Here is a 17,301-nt window from a genome sequence, read left to right on the forward strand (position 1 = left end):
GGACTGGACTCCCCGGATAATTGGCATCCAGTTTGAAAGTCAATACAATGGTAACAAATTTATTAAAAATGAATCATCTTATTTAATGCAACAATGGTTGAGTTGCAGGGTGATGTGAAACCTGAAACTGATTCATACACTTACCAGTCACAATATACTTGATTCTAGTTTTACTTCCTCCCGGAAGCTAATGGATTGAACAGATCACTCTCATGTGTGAATGGTGCCCAGGTGAAGAACCGTTTTAACCTTATGTTCAAGAGGTCAGAAGTCTGATCACATGTATTTAAGATGCTATTTTTGTTGGGTTGATGACGAAACACCCTACATGTTTTCTCCAATATTTATCTGGGCAAACAGTAAAACATGTGCATTATATACTGAATAATGCACTGTCAATTTGCATTATTTTACAAAGAAAAACAATAAGTAGAGTACAGGTTTTCAGAATAACGATTGCTATCTTTGAGTTAAGTTTAAAAAGCAGCTTATTTTTATTAAAATGTAAGAAAATAAAAACGGACCTATTCACTAATTTATTAACGATTAATTAATCTAATGTAATGTAAATATGAGGAACAAAGTGGAGCTCAAATCAATCACGAGTCTAAGGGGTTCATTCGACAGTTCAAAGGACACTCACCTCAGTTAGTGGGAGTGTCCCAATGGTTCCAACAATATGTTAAAGTATAATTACTAGTTCTCGACTCCCTATAAACATGAATGTTTTGCAATGCTATGTACAAGAGAAGTCCACAGGGGTCATTCTTTCCAAAGTAGCAAACAAGTGGGGAAAAGCGGCCGATTTACCAAAGGAAAATTCCTATTTGCTTCAACGGGATTCATTTTCTTTAATAAATCTGGTGTGACCAGGAGACTTTGATACCTAACAGACATAGCAATTAGAAGGACTGTCCTGTCAGTTTTTAATGTGGGTTATAGGTTTTAGAACCCACATAAGCAAAAAAAGCTCAGGTTTACAGTTTCAGCATTAAATATAATAAAATAGAAGTATATGTGGGTAAGTGAGTGAGTGAGTAAGTGAGTGAGTAAGTGAGAGAGTAAGCCTACAAGGTACATCTCAGTCCTTTCAGTGCAACAGAAGTTGTGGAAATACCGTCTCTATATGCCGGTTGTACAGGTTTTATCTATAAGCTTCTTGCACAGAGCGGTTCCATTCTGGAGCAGAACAATCGCATCAAATGTAAGAAAAAGGAGTCCTCTTCGGCATTCATTTCAGCTTCGGGGACCCCCTGCTTTGCAAGATACAAATTGTTCCCTCCAAAGTGCTGCTGGTATCTCATGGAGGTTTAAAGCTCTCGTGCCACACCAGCCAGTAGGCCTCCACAACACAAGAGCTCTAAACCTCTATATTGTTTCCCCCAGAGGTGACAGTACTGGGGACACCTTTGGATATTTGTATCTTGGGAAGTAATGAGTCCCTGGAGCTGAAATTAACGAGGTTTAGCTCTGAATATTCCCTTTTCCCACCAATGCTAAAAACAAGGCTGAACTGCTCCTTGGACGTAGCTACGTCATGGGGTATGGCCAGCTGTTTGCTCCCCTGGGCAGCTCTTTGCTCCCATGGTCAGCTCTTTGCTCCCCTGGCCAGCTCCTTGCCCCCCTGGCCAGCTCCTTGCCCCCCCTGCCAACTCCGTGCCCCCCTGGCCAGCTCCGTTCCCCCCAGGCCAGCTCCTTACCCCCCAGGCCAGCTCCTTGCCCTTGGCCAGCTGTGTGCCCCCCTAGCCATCTCCTTGCCCCCCCCCCCAGGCCAGCTCCATGCCCCCCTGGCCAGCTCCTTGCCCCCAATGGCCAGCTCCTTGCCCCCAATGGCCAGCTCCTTGCCTCCAATGGCCAGCTCCTTGCCCCCTGGGTTTGGCTCTCCATGTTCCCCCTACTCGTTTTTCATGGGGAGATCCTGTATAGCAGAACACGACCCGTCACTAAGTGGATCAGAAGCAGGAAGGATCCTCCCCTTCGGCACTAGTTTTCCCTGGATTTTTTAGCCGGGAGACTTGGAATAGACATCCAAACATCCATATACCTGTAGCCAGGTACCCCTGGGCTACTAATCTGCACTGCCTAACACATAAGCCCTGGTACCAGCGCAGGCAGTGCTAGGGTTAAATCCATGCTCTTTGCTGCTGCAGTAAACAACTCCCTTGAGTGACAGGGGGGGGCTAAGGCGTGGGTACTGCCCTATCAGGTGCTCAGACCTAGGACCCTCCCCAGGGTACAAAAGGGGCTGTAGCCTAAATGTAGTCTGTCTGTGCCGGGTTAGAAGTGTGGAGCCGGGGCTCTGGTTCACCTGCCTTCCCCTCCCCAGGGGAGTGGGATCAGCTATGCATCACCAGGTAACGGCAGGAAATCTCCCTTAGGGTGGGGGAAGATGGGTTACATACAATACACAGTGTTCATTTTCAGTGAGGACTAAAGCATTCCCCCAAACCTGAAATACTTTTTAAATGTGTGAATTAAAACGATCCCATATACACGCCCTTCCAAACCCTGTCCTCGTGTTATACGCACAGCCGAACACCTTGTATTTTTTATGTAGAACACCTTCAAAGCTTTAGCGTCGTATTATGTGCGAGGCCGGACTATATTCAGGCCAATACGGGCCAACTGCAGGGTCAATTTTATCAAAGATTCCCCGCTGCAAAGATCAAGCAAAATGGCAGCAAAAAACATAACCATATCTATCAAAGAAAAGCCTCATTGAATGCAAAGTTTTTTTCCTTACTACTGTACATCCGGCGCAGTTTTTTGTTCCAATTTTGCAGATAAATACACACCTGAATATTACCTGATATTGCGGACGTTATTGCAGTATTAAGGCAATTCTGGTGCAAAGCACACTGCAGGAGATTTATCAAAGAAAAAGTCCAATTGGCTGAATGGGATTTTAAGCTTTGATACATCTGGTGCATATTTTTGCCCCATAATCGCATCACTTTTGCCTTGATACATATGTCCCAATATATGTTAGTTTTCCTCTCAAACAGCAATGTACTGTCATTTATTTTGCTCTGAATAAGAAAAATCAAGATGTTCATTAACATAAATGGACAATCGGCTCGCCGGATAATATGCAGAACTAATTACTGGGAAGCAGCAACAACAAAAATCCAGCTCCGAACCGTACACATATAATTAGGATAGAAATACAGCAAAACACTGATTATTTTAATGAGAAACATTCTTTCTGCTTCCGTCTTCATTGTGTTTGCACTGTAATTCTGTCTCTGCTACACATGACCTTTCATGCAGAAATGAGTGGGGTTTATCATTTTATTCACATTTGGAAGCTTGGGCACTTATTGCTAAGCTTTGTTTGTTCCATGAATTAGCCGACTGCCACTAATACCAACTAATCTACTGGCATAGGAATGCAAATAAAGACGTTTGTAGGCTGCCCAAGCAGCAGAGTTTGAACATATTTCTCATTTCCTCTTAGCCAACTCCATAAAAAAGCATTAAGCTCCAGCTCACGCTCTGCAGGAAAATAAATCAAAGTCTTTGAAAGAGATATTGGGCTGTACCTATTTTGTTTTAGGATTTACAAGCCCTATTCTCTGTAAGAATGCAATGTCGGGCGTCACTGTGTACAGTTTAATGCCGCTTTCATTGTCTTACGGCGAAGAACACACCAAAAATTAGATTGAAACTCTGAACCACGGTTATTACTTCCGTATTAGGAAAACATAGAATTATTTTACATTCAATCTGTGTCCAAACACTTTCATTTGATTCTTGTAAAATGGGCATTCCACAAATTCTAGAACAAGGGTTATAAATAAATAAATATATATATATATATATATATATATATATATATGAACAACAAAAAAGAAAGCGCCCGATCCTAGTGCAGCATGAAAAAGTACAATTTAATAAAAATGAATAAAACCAACAAATGTGAACTCACAAACAACGGATAAATAAAAGCATATATTGAGTATACTCAATCACCAACCGCCCACGATGTGCCTTGGATGGCGCGCCCTCTCTCCGTCTGCACTCTCTCAGCTCTTCCGAACCGACATCCAGCAGGGGATACAGGAACAGGCTCACCACAGTGTAACCCGGAAGTCCTCCACAAGGTTAGTGTATTCCGGATAGGAGATCAGTTTGTGACCCCGCGATGCAGGGGCTGTGAGAAAAAATCTCTCTGCACTCCCAAAGGCAGTCCGTGTTAAGGTGGGCAGTGATGATGGAGTAAATGTTGTATCACAGTGTGACAGCAGCTAGATAACGCTCCTCCCTACGCGTTTCTTCACACTAGGTGATTTCATCAGGGGATATCCCCTGATGAAATCACCTAGTGTGAAGAAACGCGTAGGGAGGAGCGTTATCTAGCTGCTGTCACACTGTGATACAACATTTACTCCATCATCACTGCCCACCTTAACACGGACTGCCTTTGGGAGTGCAGAGAGATTTTTTCTCACAGCCCCTGCATCGCGGGGTCACAAACTGATCTCCTATCCGGAATACACTCACCTTGTGGAGGACTTCCGGGTTACACTGTGGTGAGCCTGTTCCTGTATCCCCTGCTGGATGTCGGTTCGGAAGAGCTGAGAGAGTGCAGACGGAGAGAGGGCGCGCCATCCAAGGCACATCGTGGGCGGTTGGTGATTGAGTATACTCAATATATGCTTTTATTTATCCGTTGTTTGTGAGTTCACATTTGTTGGTTTTATTCATTTTTATTAAATTGTACTTTTTCATGCTGCACTAGGATCGGGCGCTTTCTTTTTTGTTGTTCACAGATTTCTGGGAGTTCGTTGGTCCTTGATGAGAGCAGCCAGAACCTAGCATGGACCCTTGGTTTGGTTGATATATTTTTATTTTTTATTTTTTATATATATATATTTTTTTTTTCATTTTTTTTTTTTCATTTTTTGACACATTCAGTGTCTTTTTTTTTATATATACATTTTTTTCTATTATCATCCATTGAATATCATCCAGGAGGGATTCATTTGTGCAGTAGTCTTTACCACCGACATTTACCTTTTTTACCTTTTTTATATTGGTATTGGCATATATTTGTGTTTACAGCAGCTTTTTAAACATTGGCACTCAGCATTTTATTATAACATATTGTATGTATTTTTTATCAGTGTGAATCAATCATCCATAATATTGTTGCACCACCTTTGCCAATCACCTTTGCTATATTCACTTAATATAACCAATTGGGATTTGGTCTGAGCTTACACCTGAGGAGCGCAGTCTATTCTTTGTCTGTAATATATATATATATATATATATATATATATATATATATATATATATATATATATATATATATATATAAAACACACACAAAGATGTAGCGCTAAGGTGGAATAATAGTGAATTACAGTGATTAATTAAATAATACTATAAATAAATTAGTGAATAATTATATATTAAACTGTATTATAATTAAATTATAAATTATAAATAACCATAGCGTGACAAGTGAAAAAATATATCTTAAATCCAAAAGGATAAGTCCAAAATGTTCCACTTGTTGAAGATCCATAGAGGTAATAGTCACAACAAACAGAACAAAAAGAACAAAAAACAAAAAGAAGCGCAGGCTCCATAGCATGTAACTGTATAAAACAATTGTGCATTTAATAGAACCAGTAGCCCCAAGGAATTGCACTTACAGGATATTAAAACAAACACACATTGGAGAGAAATCTCTGTTGGGAGTCAACCACGGGGGTGGGGGAGTCCGGAACAAACAGGGTGCACCTGATCAGTTAGTGGCCATATCCAGCTCCTGCCACGAGCTGGCTCAGATCCGCTGCGTCTCTCAGTGCCTCAATGTCCCCTGCTCCTGCTTTAGTTAGGTTCCGGCAGTGAAATAATCAGCTGGCTGAATTGCTGAAACGCCAGAGAACTCCTCGTGCACGCACCCACACGTGATGACGTCACCATCCCTACGCGTTTCGTCACACCTCGTGACTTCGTCAGGGGTGGTTTCATTGGCCCACAACAGCCAATTAAATAGGCTGAGGTCCAAGTAAAGTTATTCTCACTATTTAAATCTACTGATTCTGATTCAACATATTCCGTAAATTACATACTTCATGTGTGTTTGATAATTAAAAAACTTTACACATACACAATACTATATATATATATATATATATATATATATATATATATATATATATATATATATATATATATTTATATATATATATACAGTGGTCGACAAATCACCAAAAAATCTACTCGCCACACAAAAAAAATCTACTCGCCACCTAGTACCAAACGTGTGCTGCTTGGGCCAATAGGAGCTCGCCACGATGTTAAATCCACTCGCCCCGGGCGAGCAAATGTATAGGTTTGTCGAACACTGTATATATATATATATATATATATATATATATATATATATATATATACACACATATATATATATATACACACACATATATATATATATATATATCTTGAAAGATAGATAATTGCTTCCTCTAAAAAAAAGCATCCATGCATGGCGTGTGTTGGTTACATGTAGCGTGCATCTGTGCATGGCGTGTGTTAGGTACATGTAGCGTTCGTCTGTGCATGGCGGATGTAGGGTACATGTAGTGTGCGTCTGTGCGTAACGTGTGTTGGGTACATGTAGCGTGCGTCTGTGCATGGCGGGTGTTGGGTACATGTAGCGTGCGTCTGTGCATGGCGGGTGTTGGGTACATGTAGTGTGCGTCTGTGCATGGCAGGTGTTGGGTACATGTAGTGTGCATCTGTGCGTAACGTGTGTTGGGTACATGTAGCGTGTGTCTGTGCATGGTGGGTGTTGGGTACATGTAGCGTGCGTCTGTGCATGGTGGGTGTTGGGTACATGTAGCGTGCGTCTGTGCATGGCGGGTGTTGGGTACATGTAGCGTGCGTCTGTGCATGGCGGGTGTTGGGTACATGTAGCGTGCGTCTGTGCATGGCGGGTGTTGGGTACATGTAGCGTGCGTCTGTGCATGGCGGGTGTTGGGTACATGTAGCGTGCGTCTGTGCATGGCGCGTGTTAGGTACATGTAGCGTGCGTCTGTGCATGGCGCGTGTTAGGTACATGTAGCGTGCGTCTGTGCATGGCGCGTGTTAGGTACATGTAGCGTGCGTCTGTGCATGGCGGGTGTAGGGTACATGTAGCGTGCGTCTGTGCATGGCGGGTGTAGGGTACATGTAGCGTGCGTCTGTGCATGGCGGGTGTTGGGTACATGTAGCGTGCGTCTGTGTATAGGATGTGGGCTGCCCAATTCTTGGGCTGGTTTTTTGGGCTTGCCCCCCGAGCTAAAACTTGCCAGCCCCTGCTTACATTTGAAGTTGTTATGTTTGCTATGAAGTTTTATGCCACATCAGACTTGGAGCCTTTTGCCGCTATAAAAATGAAAACAAGCGCTGTACGTGCAAAAATGTACATACATCCTGATCACACTCTGAGCGCCGCAAGACTTAGGGACTACATAATGAGGTCTGGCATTCCAGGGGCTCCCAGGATGATGTGGCGCAGCAGCTGTGTCATTCGCAAAGTGCGCAATCTGCCGTAACGGCAAATTGAAGAGCCGGGCGCTTCCTCTTCCGCGGGCCTGCCACGGTCATGTGACCGTGCTGTGCTATGGGGCCGATGCGCTCTGGTGTTACAGCCCCTCTGGCACTCAAAGGGCAAAAAGCTACTTTGTTCCATGTTAGAACAGGTCTGAGCTGATACCCACCTAACCCTACCCTAACCCTAACCCACCTAACCCTAATACCCTAACCCTAATACCCTAATACCCTAATCCCTAAACCTACCTTAACCCTAATACCCTAACCCTACCCTAACCCTAATACCCTACCCTAAACCCTAACCCTAACTAAGAGAGTACGGTTTGCACATTAAACAGGCAAAATATTGACGTTTCTTTTCATTTAAATAGGTGCTCCATATTCCTTTGCCCAGAATGTATATACTCCGGCTAAAGCAGCAATCCCACGCCAAAATAAAGTACATTTTATTTTACCTTATCTGAACCAGGCAGTCCTTCCGTGCAGCTAAACTGCGACACTCAAAGCTCTGGGACCCCCACATTGCTGAGATATTACATTGTTACTTTTGGCTGCATCCAATCAGAAGATGCAACGTCATGACACTCTATCCGCTGTCAGAGTAAGGAGAACCCCAGCGGCTGTATTGTTTCTCCCAGACAAGTATTCTAGTAAGGGAATGTCACAATCCAATATCTCAGACATAAGGGGGATAGCAGCTTGGAGTGCTGTGTATTAAATCTAAAAGGATAGCTTTACAGGTGTACTTCCTATACATATTTAAAAAAACAGTTTACAACTGGAGATGACCAAACAAATATGAATAAATTAGCAATAGGGGGGCCTATGCACCACGGTAAGAGTGGTCCTATTCTGGGGCAAAATATTGTACCAGATGTATCAAAGAGAAATCCTATTGATTTCAATGGGAATTCTTTCTTTAATCCATGTTGTGTAGTTTTTTCATCCCAGAATTGGCTACTTTTGCCTTGCAATATAAACTCTTCTGTGTTTTAAGAGGTAGGGTATTTCACTATACCTTAGCGGTTCTGTAGCAAGACTGCTTCTGGTTTCCAAAGAGGTCCGTGGATAGTAACTAAAGAATGAAAAAACGTGATTACCATATAAGTTTCAATATACTGTATGACACAATCAATAAAAATCACCATTGTAGTTCTTTAATTACAATGTACATATGTTTCAGAATTCCAGATTTTAGGGGGAAGAAATGTGCTTCTGAAGATAATTAGTTTGATGGTTGGTCATCCATTTTCCTGTTTCTGCAGACGTCAGTAATGTACAATCTTAAATGTGGAACATAACTAATCATTGTGATGATGGTCTTGGGTGAGGACCAAGGGGCTATGTATAGAACTAAAAAATGGGCACAATTCTAGAAATTGGTCCTCTAAACCTGGATTACATTCTGCGTGCGGTAATCGCCATTTGTGAAGGTTATACTTATGCACTAACTTCCGCGTTAACGCGCCCTGTAGCAGCTACGGTCTGTAATATAGTGGGCGTGCCCGCTTTGCCATGCGCGTGCGGCACTTATAGTTGGCTGTGGATAGCCAACCGTCCTATACTAGGGCCGTCTGCACGCCCACACCTACTATAGAACAAGCGTTATGCTCCCAGGGGCAGAATAGTGGCACGTTTAGAGGCAGTGAAACAAAAAAGTTAATACTTCACTGATTAGTTAACGTTGACACCTCTGTTTTTCCTGTTTTTTTACCGCCACCTCAAAGATGGCGGTAGTGTGTCAATATTCATCACAATATTAACTTTGCACCAATCTTGTTAAATCGTGTAATTATCAAGCAATGTCTAAACTTTTCTAAAACACTTTCTACAATAAAGTTTTATTAAAGTATAAAATACATATTTAAGAGACTTAAGTTTACAATATATATAAATATATATATATATAAGCACTAGATTTCTCGAACACCGTAGAAATGTAATACATGGTCTTCAGTCACACAGTTTATCTCACCATAATGACACTATACATAACAAAAACCCATGCTCCCTGTCCATTATGGGAATTGAGTTCATTTCACCTTCCTTGATGGGAGGTGACAGGTTCCAGAAATGATGTGTTAGGGAGACATACTGGGTTTATGTTCTTGGAACACTATACCCGGATGGTCTCAATGACACTGTTGATATTAGTACAGTAGTTTAAAGGTCTTTTCACTATACAGTGTGTTGGTGTTGTGGGTCTCTACGGAGGTCTGGCTTGAACGATGCACTTCGTTCCCTTCGGATTGACCTGCACCCACAACATTGTTTTTTCAATATTTAATAGTTTTCCCAATATCTTGACCCTACCAATATTATTATATTAATATTATAGTTGAATTCTGACACTAAATATTCACATTTTATATACAAAATAATTTAATATACACTCCTTATACAGTAAGTTGCACATTCCCTAACATATAATTATTATTTATGTGTGGTATGCTCTCCTTGTGTGGCCACCATCAGTCCAGACACCTATGTGTGTCTCTCTTTCCTCTATATGTGTATATATCAGCATCTGAGTTTATATATAGTAACTCTTACACTAATAACTCCAAACATTCTCCCAAATGTTAATATATATATATATATATATATATATATATATATATATATATATATATATATATATATATATATATATATACAGCTACCCTTTATATTGATAGCTATAAGAAATAGGGGAATTTATTCCCTTGATAGTCACTCAGCAAATGCTCACAAAAAAACTATTATTTCAGCAATGGACTTCATGTGTTTTGTGAATGTACAGTACTGTAATTCAGAGTAATTAAAAAATGTTCCCCCCAAACAATCCGATTCCTAACATCCAGTAATATTTATTGGGAGATTGTTTTCTTAGAAACAGTGTGAGGTGTTGCACAATCTTCTCTCTATTACAAAACTGATTTGTAACACATTATTTGTTCAATTCTGTATTGGTGAAAGAAAGGGTATCCTGAGAGTGAGGCATTGCTAATATATCCTTAGGTAAACATCCATATTGAATGTATTCCTGCGTAGGCTGCTGTGCCCTGCCATATTAATATAACGATCAAGATCAAACACAACTGTAACAAACATAACACACACTTCTTACTTGTATGTAATAAACGCATTTCTGAACATGAGAACTCAAGTGCAAATCTTTTTCTATAACATAACAATTCTCAGAGAAGTAACACGTCATTTACACTAATGAAAAATATGTTTGTATTAAAGCAATACTGCTGGCTAAATCTGTAAGGACCGGGAATCCTAACCTATTCTTTAGGGAAGTGCAGTCACACCAGGGTTTGTAGGAACCGATTATCCGGCAAGAATAAATATGAAGAGGAGTCTTTTATCAAAGGTTCACAAGTCATCGTCATATGAGAGAGACCCTCCAGAGTCTGCAGCCCCCACCCAGTCTCTTCTCCATCCTCTCTCTCACCCCCATCCTCTCTCTCTTACCCCATCCTCTCTCTCTTACCCCCGTCCTCTCTCTCTTACCCCCGTCCTCTCTCTCTTACCCCCGTCCTCTCTCTCTCTTACCCCCGTCCTCTCTCTCTTACCCCCATCCTCTCTCTCTTACCCCCATCCTCTCTCTCTTACCCCCATCCTCTCTCTCTTACCCCCATCCTCTCTCTCTTACCCCCATCCTCTCTCTTACCCCCGTCCTCTCTCTCTTACCCCCATCCTCTCTCTCTTACCCCCATCCTCTCTCTCTTACCCCCATCCTCTCTGACAACAAGACAGGAGCAGAATGCACATGGCAACAGAACTAGACAGCAGGATGCTTGGGTAAGCACTACGTTAGGAAACGAAGATTATGCTCAGCCAATTTGCAAAAGGGATTAGTGAGCATATAAAGGTCTGATAGCCAATGAGCAGGGTGCACGCAGCTGTCACAGATAGCAGCATCCGCCCACACGATCTTCATCACCCAATTGGTCGTCAGGGGGCGGAGTGTGGCGCAGGTGCAGAATGTTGAGGTGATCCAGGGTCAGCATTGTGTGTTGGAATTAACCCCTTGCGTGATCCTGGTAGCGTGACACCTGCAGGTAGTATCCTCCGCGCGTGGCGCGTCATCTGTGTCGTCAAGGGAAGTGTCGTGGGTGCGGAGCCTAAGCCCCGAACCCTGTGGTATCCCCTTGCCTGATAGTGCGTCGCTTGTGCGTAGCTTTCTTGGCTTGAGGTGCGTCACCTGTGTCGTCTCGGGACCTGTCGCGGGGGCGGGACCTAAGGCTGATCCTCACAGTAAGGGACTTAGAACTAGAATATCGGGGCTCGAAACTCAGGAGTCTTGGGGACGCTGGACAGCCCGGTGTAATTCTACTCACGTACCGGCAAATAGTGCCTGCACGCCGGGTAGAATGAAGGTGCTACTGGTAGCTCCGGATCCCGAACTCCGGAAAGCAAAAGAATTGCATTCTGTCCCAAATATCCCACCTAAAACTCACACACAGCAAGTTTCATGAGTCTGGGGTAAAGCGAACATGGGAAGTGGAAAAGCCGGGGTCACTAACTTTACACGTACATATACCTGGCCCCTGGCTTATAGTGCTGGGGAGCTGCCGGGGTCACTAACTTTACACGTACATATACCTGGCCCCTGGCTTATAGTGCTGGGGAGCTGCCGGGGTCACTAACTTTACACGTACATATACCTGGCCCCTGGCTTATAGTGCTGGGGAGCTGCCAGGGTCACTAACTTTACACGTACATATACCTGGCCCCTGGCTTATAGTGCTGGGGAGCTGCCAGGGTCACTAACTTTACATGTACATATACCTGGCCCCTGGCTTATAGTGCTGGGGAGCTGCCGGGGTCACTAACTTTACATGTACATATACCTGGCCCCTGGCTTATAGTGCTGGGGAGCTGCCAGGGTCACTAACTTTACATGTACATATACCTGGCCCCTGGCTTATAGTGCTGGGGAGCTGCCAGGGTCACTAACTTTACACGTACATATACCTGGCCCCTGGCTTATAGTGCTGGGGAGCTGCCAGGGTCACTAACTTTACACGTACATATACCTGGCCCCTGGCTTATAGTGCTGGGGAGCTGCCAGGGTCACTAACTTTACACGTACATATACCTGGCCCCTGGCTTATAGTGCTGGGGAGCTGCCAGGGTCACTAACTTTACATGTACATATACCTGGCCCCTGGCTTATAGTGCTGGGGAGCTGCCAGGGTCACTAACTTTACATGTACATATACCTGGCCCCTGGCTTATAGTGCTGGGGAGCTGCCAGGGGCCCAAGGGCAACCAGAGGGCTTAACCTTTATTATGAAGCCTGGTTACCCTTGCCCATCACAGTGCTGATCAGACATTGAAGTCAATGGGAGCTTCCGTGCAATAGTGCTCCGATCGGCACTATCACAGCTTAATGAATAACCCCCTTGGCCTCTCAACGTATACCCAGCACCATCTTAGTTTCTCTTTTCCTGCACTCTAAGTATACCCTTTATGAGACTGAACATAATACTCCAAATGAGGTCTCCCTACTGATTTTAAAGGGGCACCACATCTTCCTTGCGCAGGGCAGACAGTGTATCTCTCACTTTCTTGGTTTATCATTTGTAGCGCAACCTGCTCGTTCCACACAGCAATTTTTTTTTTTTTTTAAAGCATTGCTCAAACAACGTGAATGTCAGTGTTGGCTTTTTTAATTTAATTAAAAATTAATTTAAAAAAATGTATCCCCTGACTTTAATTTTATTTTTTTAAATTGTTTTTCCTCGTTTACAGTAATTGAAGCGGAGCAGGACTTGGCTATTCTTAGCTCCGTGGACTCTCTGTCCCTTATATATAGTTACCTTTTTATTTGCCAGTGGTTATGTTCACTTTCAAGAAATCAATATGGTCTTTATCCAAGCCTCACTCGTACATGCCAATAGACAGCCACAACATCACCCGAGCCTCACTCCTACAGGCCAATAGACAGCCACAACATCACCCGAGCCTCACTCCTACAGGCCAATAGACAGCCACAACATCACCCGAGCCTCACTCCTACAGGCCAATAGACAGCCACAACATCACCCGAGCCTCACTCCTACAGGCCAATAGACAGCCACAACATCACCCGAGCCTCACTCCTACAGGCCAATAGACAGCCACAACATCACCCGAGCCTCACTCCTACAGGCCAATAGACAGCCACAACATCCCCCGAGCCTCACTCCTACAGGCCAATAGAAAGCCACAACATCACCCGAGCCTCACTCCTACAGGCCAATAGACAGCCACAACATCACCCGAGCCTCACTCCTACAGGCCAATAGACAGCCACAACATCACCCGAGCCTCACTCCTACAGGCCAATAGACAGCCACAACATCACCCGAGCCTCACTCCTACAGGCCAATAGACAGCCACAACATCACCCGAGCCTCACTCCTACAGGCCAATAGACAGCCACAACATCACCCGAGCCTCACTCCTACAGGCCAATAGACAGCCACAACATCACCCGAGCCTCACTCCTACAGGCCAATAGAAAGCCACAACATCACAGAGCCTCACTCCTACAGGCCAATAGACAGCCACAACATCACCGAGCCTCACTCCTACAGGCCAATAGAAAGCCACAACATCACCCGAGCCTCACTCCTACAGGCCAATAGACAGCCACAACATCACCCGAGCCTCACTCCTACAGGCCAATAGACAGCCACAACATTACCCGAGCCTCACTCCTACAGGCCAATAGACAGCCACAACATCACCCGAGCCTCACTCCTACAGGCCAATAGAAAGCCACACCATCACCCGAGCCTCAAGCCTACAGGCCAATAGACAGCCACAACATCACCCGAGCTTCACTCCTACAGGCCAATAGAAAGCCACAACATCACCGAGCCTCACTCCTACAGGCCAATAGACAGCCACAACATCACCGAGCCTCACTCCTACAGGCCAATAGACAGCCACAACATCACCCGAGCCTCACTCCTACAGGCCAATAGACAGCCACAACATCACCCGAGCCTCACTCCTACAGGCCAATAGACAGCCACAACATCACCCGAGCCTCACTCCTACAGGCCAATAGAAAGCCACAACATCACCGAGCCTCACTCCTACAGGCCAATAGACAGCCACAACATCACCCGAGCCTCACTCCTACAGGCCAATAGACAGCCACAACATCACCTGAGCCTCACTCCTACAGGCCAATAGACAGCCACAATATCACCCGAGCCTCACTCCTACAGGCCAATAGACAGCCACAACATCACCCGAGCCTCACTCCTACAGGCCAATAGACAGCCACAACATCACCCGAGCCTCACTCCTACAGGCCAATAGACAGCCACAACATCACCCGAGCCTCACTCCTACAGGCCAATAGACAGCCACAACATCACCCGAGCCTCACTCCTACAGGCCAATAGAAAGCCACAACATCACCGAGCCTCACTCCTACAGGCCAATAGAAAGCCACAACATCACCGAGCCTCACTCCTACAGGCCAATAAAAAGCCACAACATCACCCGAGCCTCACTCCTACAGGCCAATAGACAGCCACAACATCACCCGAGCCTCACTCCTACAGGCCAATAGACAGCCACAACATTACCCGAGCCTCACTCCTACAGGCCAATAGACAGCCACAACATCACCCGAGCCTCACTCCTACAGGCCAATAGAAAGCCACAACATCACCCGAGCCTCACTCCTACAGGCAAATAGAAAGCCACAACATCACCCGAGCCTCACTCCTACAGGCCAATAGACAACATCACCCGAGACTCACTCCTACAGGCCAATAGAAAGCCACACCATCACCCGAGCCTCAAGCCTACAGGCCAATAGACAGCCACAACATCACCCGAGCCTCACTCCTACAGGCCAATAGAAAGCCACAACATCACCGAGCCTCACTCGTACAGGCCAATAGACAGCCACAACATCACCCGAGCCTCACTCCTACAGGCCAATAGACAGCCACAACATCACCCGAGCCTCACTCCTACAGGCCAATAGACAGCCACAACATCACCCGAGCCTCACTCCTACAGGCCAATAGAAAGCCACAACATCACCGAGCCTCACTCCTACAGGCCAATAGACAGCCACAACATCACCGAGCCTCACTCCTACAGGCCAATAGACAGCCACAACATCACCCGAGCCTCACTCCTACAGGCCAATAGACAGCCACAACATCACCCGAGCCTCACTCCTACAGGCCAATAGAAAGCCACAACATCACCGAGCCTCACTCCTACAGGCCAATAGAAAGCCACAACATCACCGAGCCTCACTCCTACAGGCCAATAGAAAGCCACAACATCACCCGAGCCTCACTCCTACAGGCCAATAGACAGCCACAACATCACCCGAGCCTCACTCCTACAGGCCAATAGACAGCCACAACATCACCCGAGCCTCACTCCTACAGGCCAATAGACAGCCACAACATCACCCGAGCCTCACTCCTACAGGCCAATAGACAGCCACAACATCACCCGAGCCTCACTCCTACAGGCCAATAGAAAGCCACAACATCACCGAGCCTCACTCCTACAGGCCAATAGAAAGCCACAACATCACCCGAGCCTCACTCCTACAGGCCAATAGAAAGCCACACCATCACCCGAGCCTCAAGCCTACAGGCCAATAGACAGCCACAACATCACCCGAGCCTCACTCCTACAGGCCAATAGAAAGCCACAACATCACCGAGCCTCACTCCTACAGGCCAATAGACAGCCACAACATCACCCGAGCCTCACTCCTACAGGCCAATAGACAGCCACAACATCACCCGAGCCTCACTCCTACAGGCCAATAGACAGCCACAACATCACCCGAGCCTCACTCCTACAGGCCAATAGAAAGCCACAACATCACCGAGCCTCACTCCTACAGGCCAATAGACAGCCACAACATCACCCGAGCCTCACTCCTACAGGCCAATAGACAGCCACAACATCACCCGAGCCTCACTCCTACAGGCCAATAGACAGCCACAACATCACCCGAGCCTCACTCCTACAGGCCAATAGACAGCCACAACATCACCCGAGCCTCACTCCTACAGGCCAATAGACAGCCACAACATCACCCGAGCCTCACTCCTACAGGCCAATAGACAGCCACAATATCACCCGAGGCTCACTCCTACAGGCCAATAGACAGCCACAACATCACCCGAGCCTCACTCCTACAGGCCAATAGACAGCCACAACATCACCCGAGCCTCACTCCTACAGGCCAATAGACAGCCACAACATCACCGAGCCTCACTCCTACAGGCCAATAGACAGCCACAACATCACCCGAGCCTCAAGCCTACAGGCCAATAGACAGCCACAACATCACCCGAGCCTCACTCCTACAGGCCAATAGAAAGCCACAACATCACCGAGCCTCACTCCTACAGGCCAATAGACAGCCACAACATCACCCGAGCCTCACTCCTACAGGCCAATAGAAAGCCACAACATCACCAAGCCTGACATTAGACCTTTCTATTGAAAAACTCTGGGATGTCATCTTTGATTTTACTTTCACATTACAAGGTAATATCTTGGGAACCAGGGCATCCCCAGAACAAAGAATCCAATGGTTAAAACATAAAGCTAAATAAATAGGGGAATTGCTGCTTTAAAACAAAGCCCGTAGATATAGTATGTCTCTCTTATAGCGGATTTCCAGATTCATCCTATTATCCGTCTGTCATTTCCTTTATTACTTTACACTGAGATTATAACAAGTACATCAAACTCAGCAGCCTTTCA

General features: G+C 45.2%; 1 protein-coding gene across 5 annotated transcripts in view; it reads right to left on the reverse strand.

The window, feature by feature from the left end:
• IQSEC1 (IQ motif and Sec7 domain ArfGEF 1) overlaps positions 1–17,301 on the reverse strand; it is a 435,749-nt gene that overhangs the window by 219,082 nt on the left and 199,366 nt on the right. For 3 of the 5 annotated variants that reach the window (XM_075574980.1, XM_075574984.1, XM_075574982.1), the window contains one exon: positions 8,570–8,626. The exons of the other annotated variants lie outside the window; for them this stretch is intronic. Coding sequence is in view for 1 of the 3 variants with exons in the window: in XM_075574984.1 (XP_075431099.1) it covers positions 8,570–8,626 (57 nt within the window). In the remaining 2 variants the exon portion in view is untranslated. The remainder of the gene's footprint in view (positions 1–8,569; positions 8,627–17,301) is intronic. 5 annotated transcript variants of the gene reach the window in all.

This window comes from Ascaphus truei, chromosome 17 (assembly GCF_040206685.1).
Source record: "Ascaphus truei isolate aAscTru1 chromosome 17, aAscTru1.hap1, whole genome shotgun sequence".
NCBI lineage: Eukaryota > Metazoa > Chordata > Amphibia > Anura > Ascaphidae > Ascaphus > Ascaphus truei.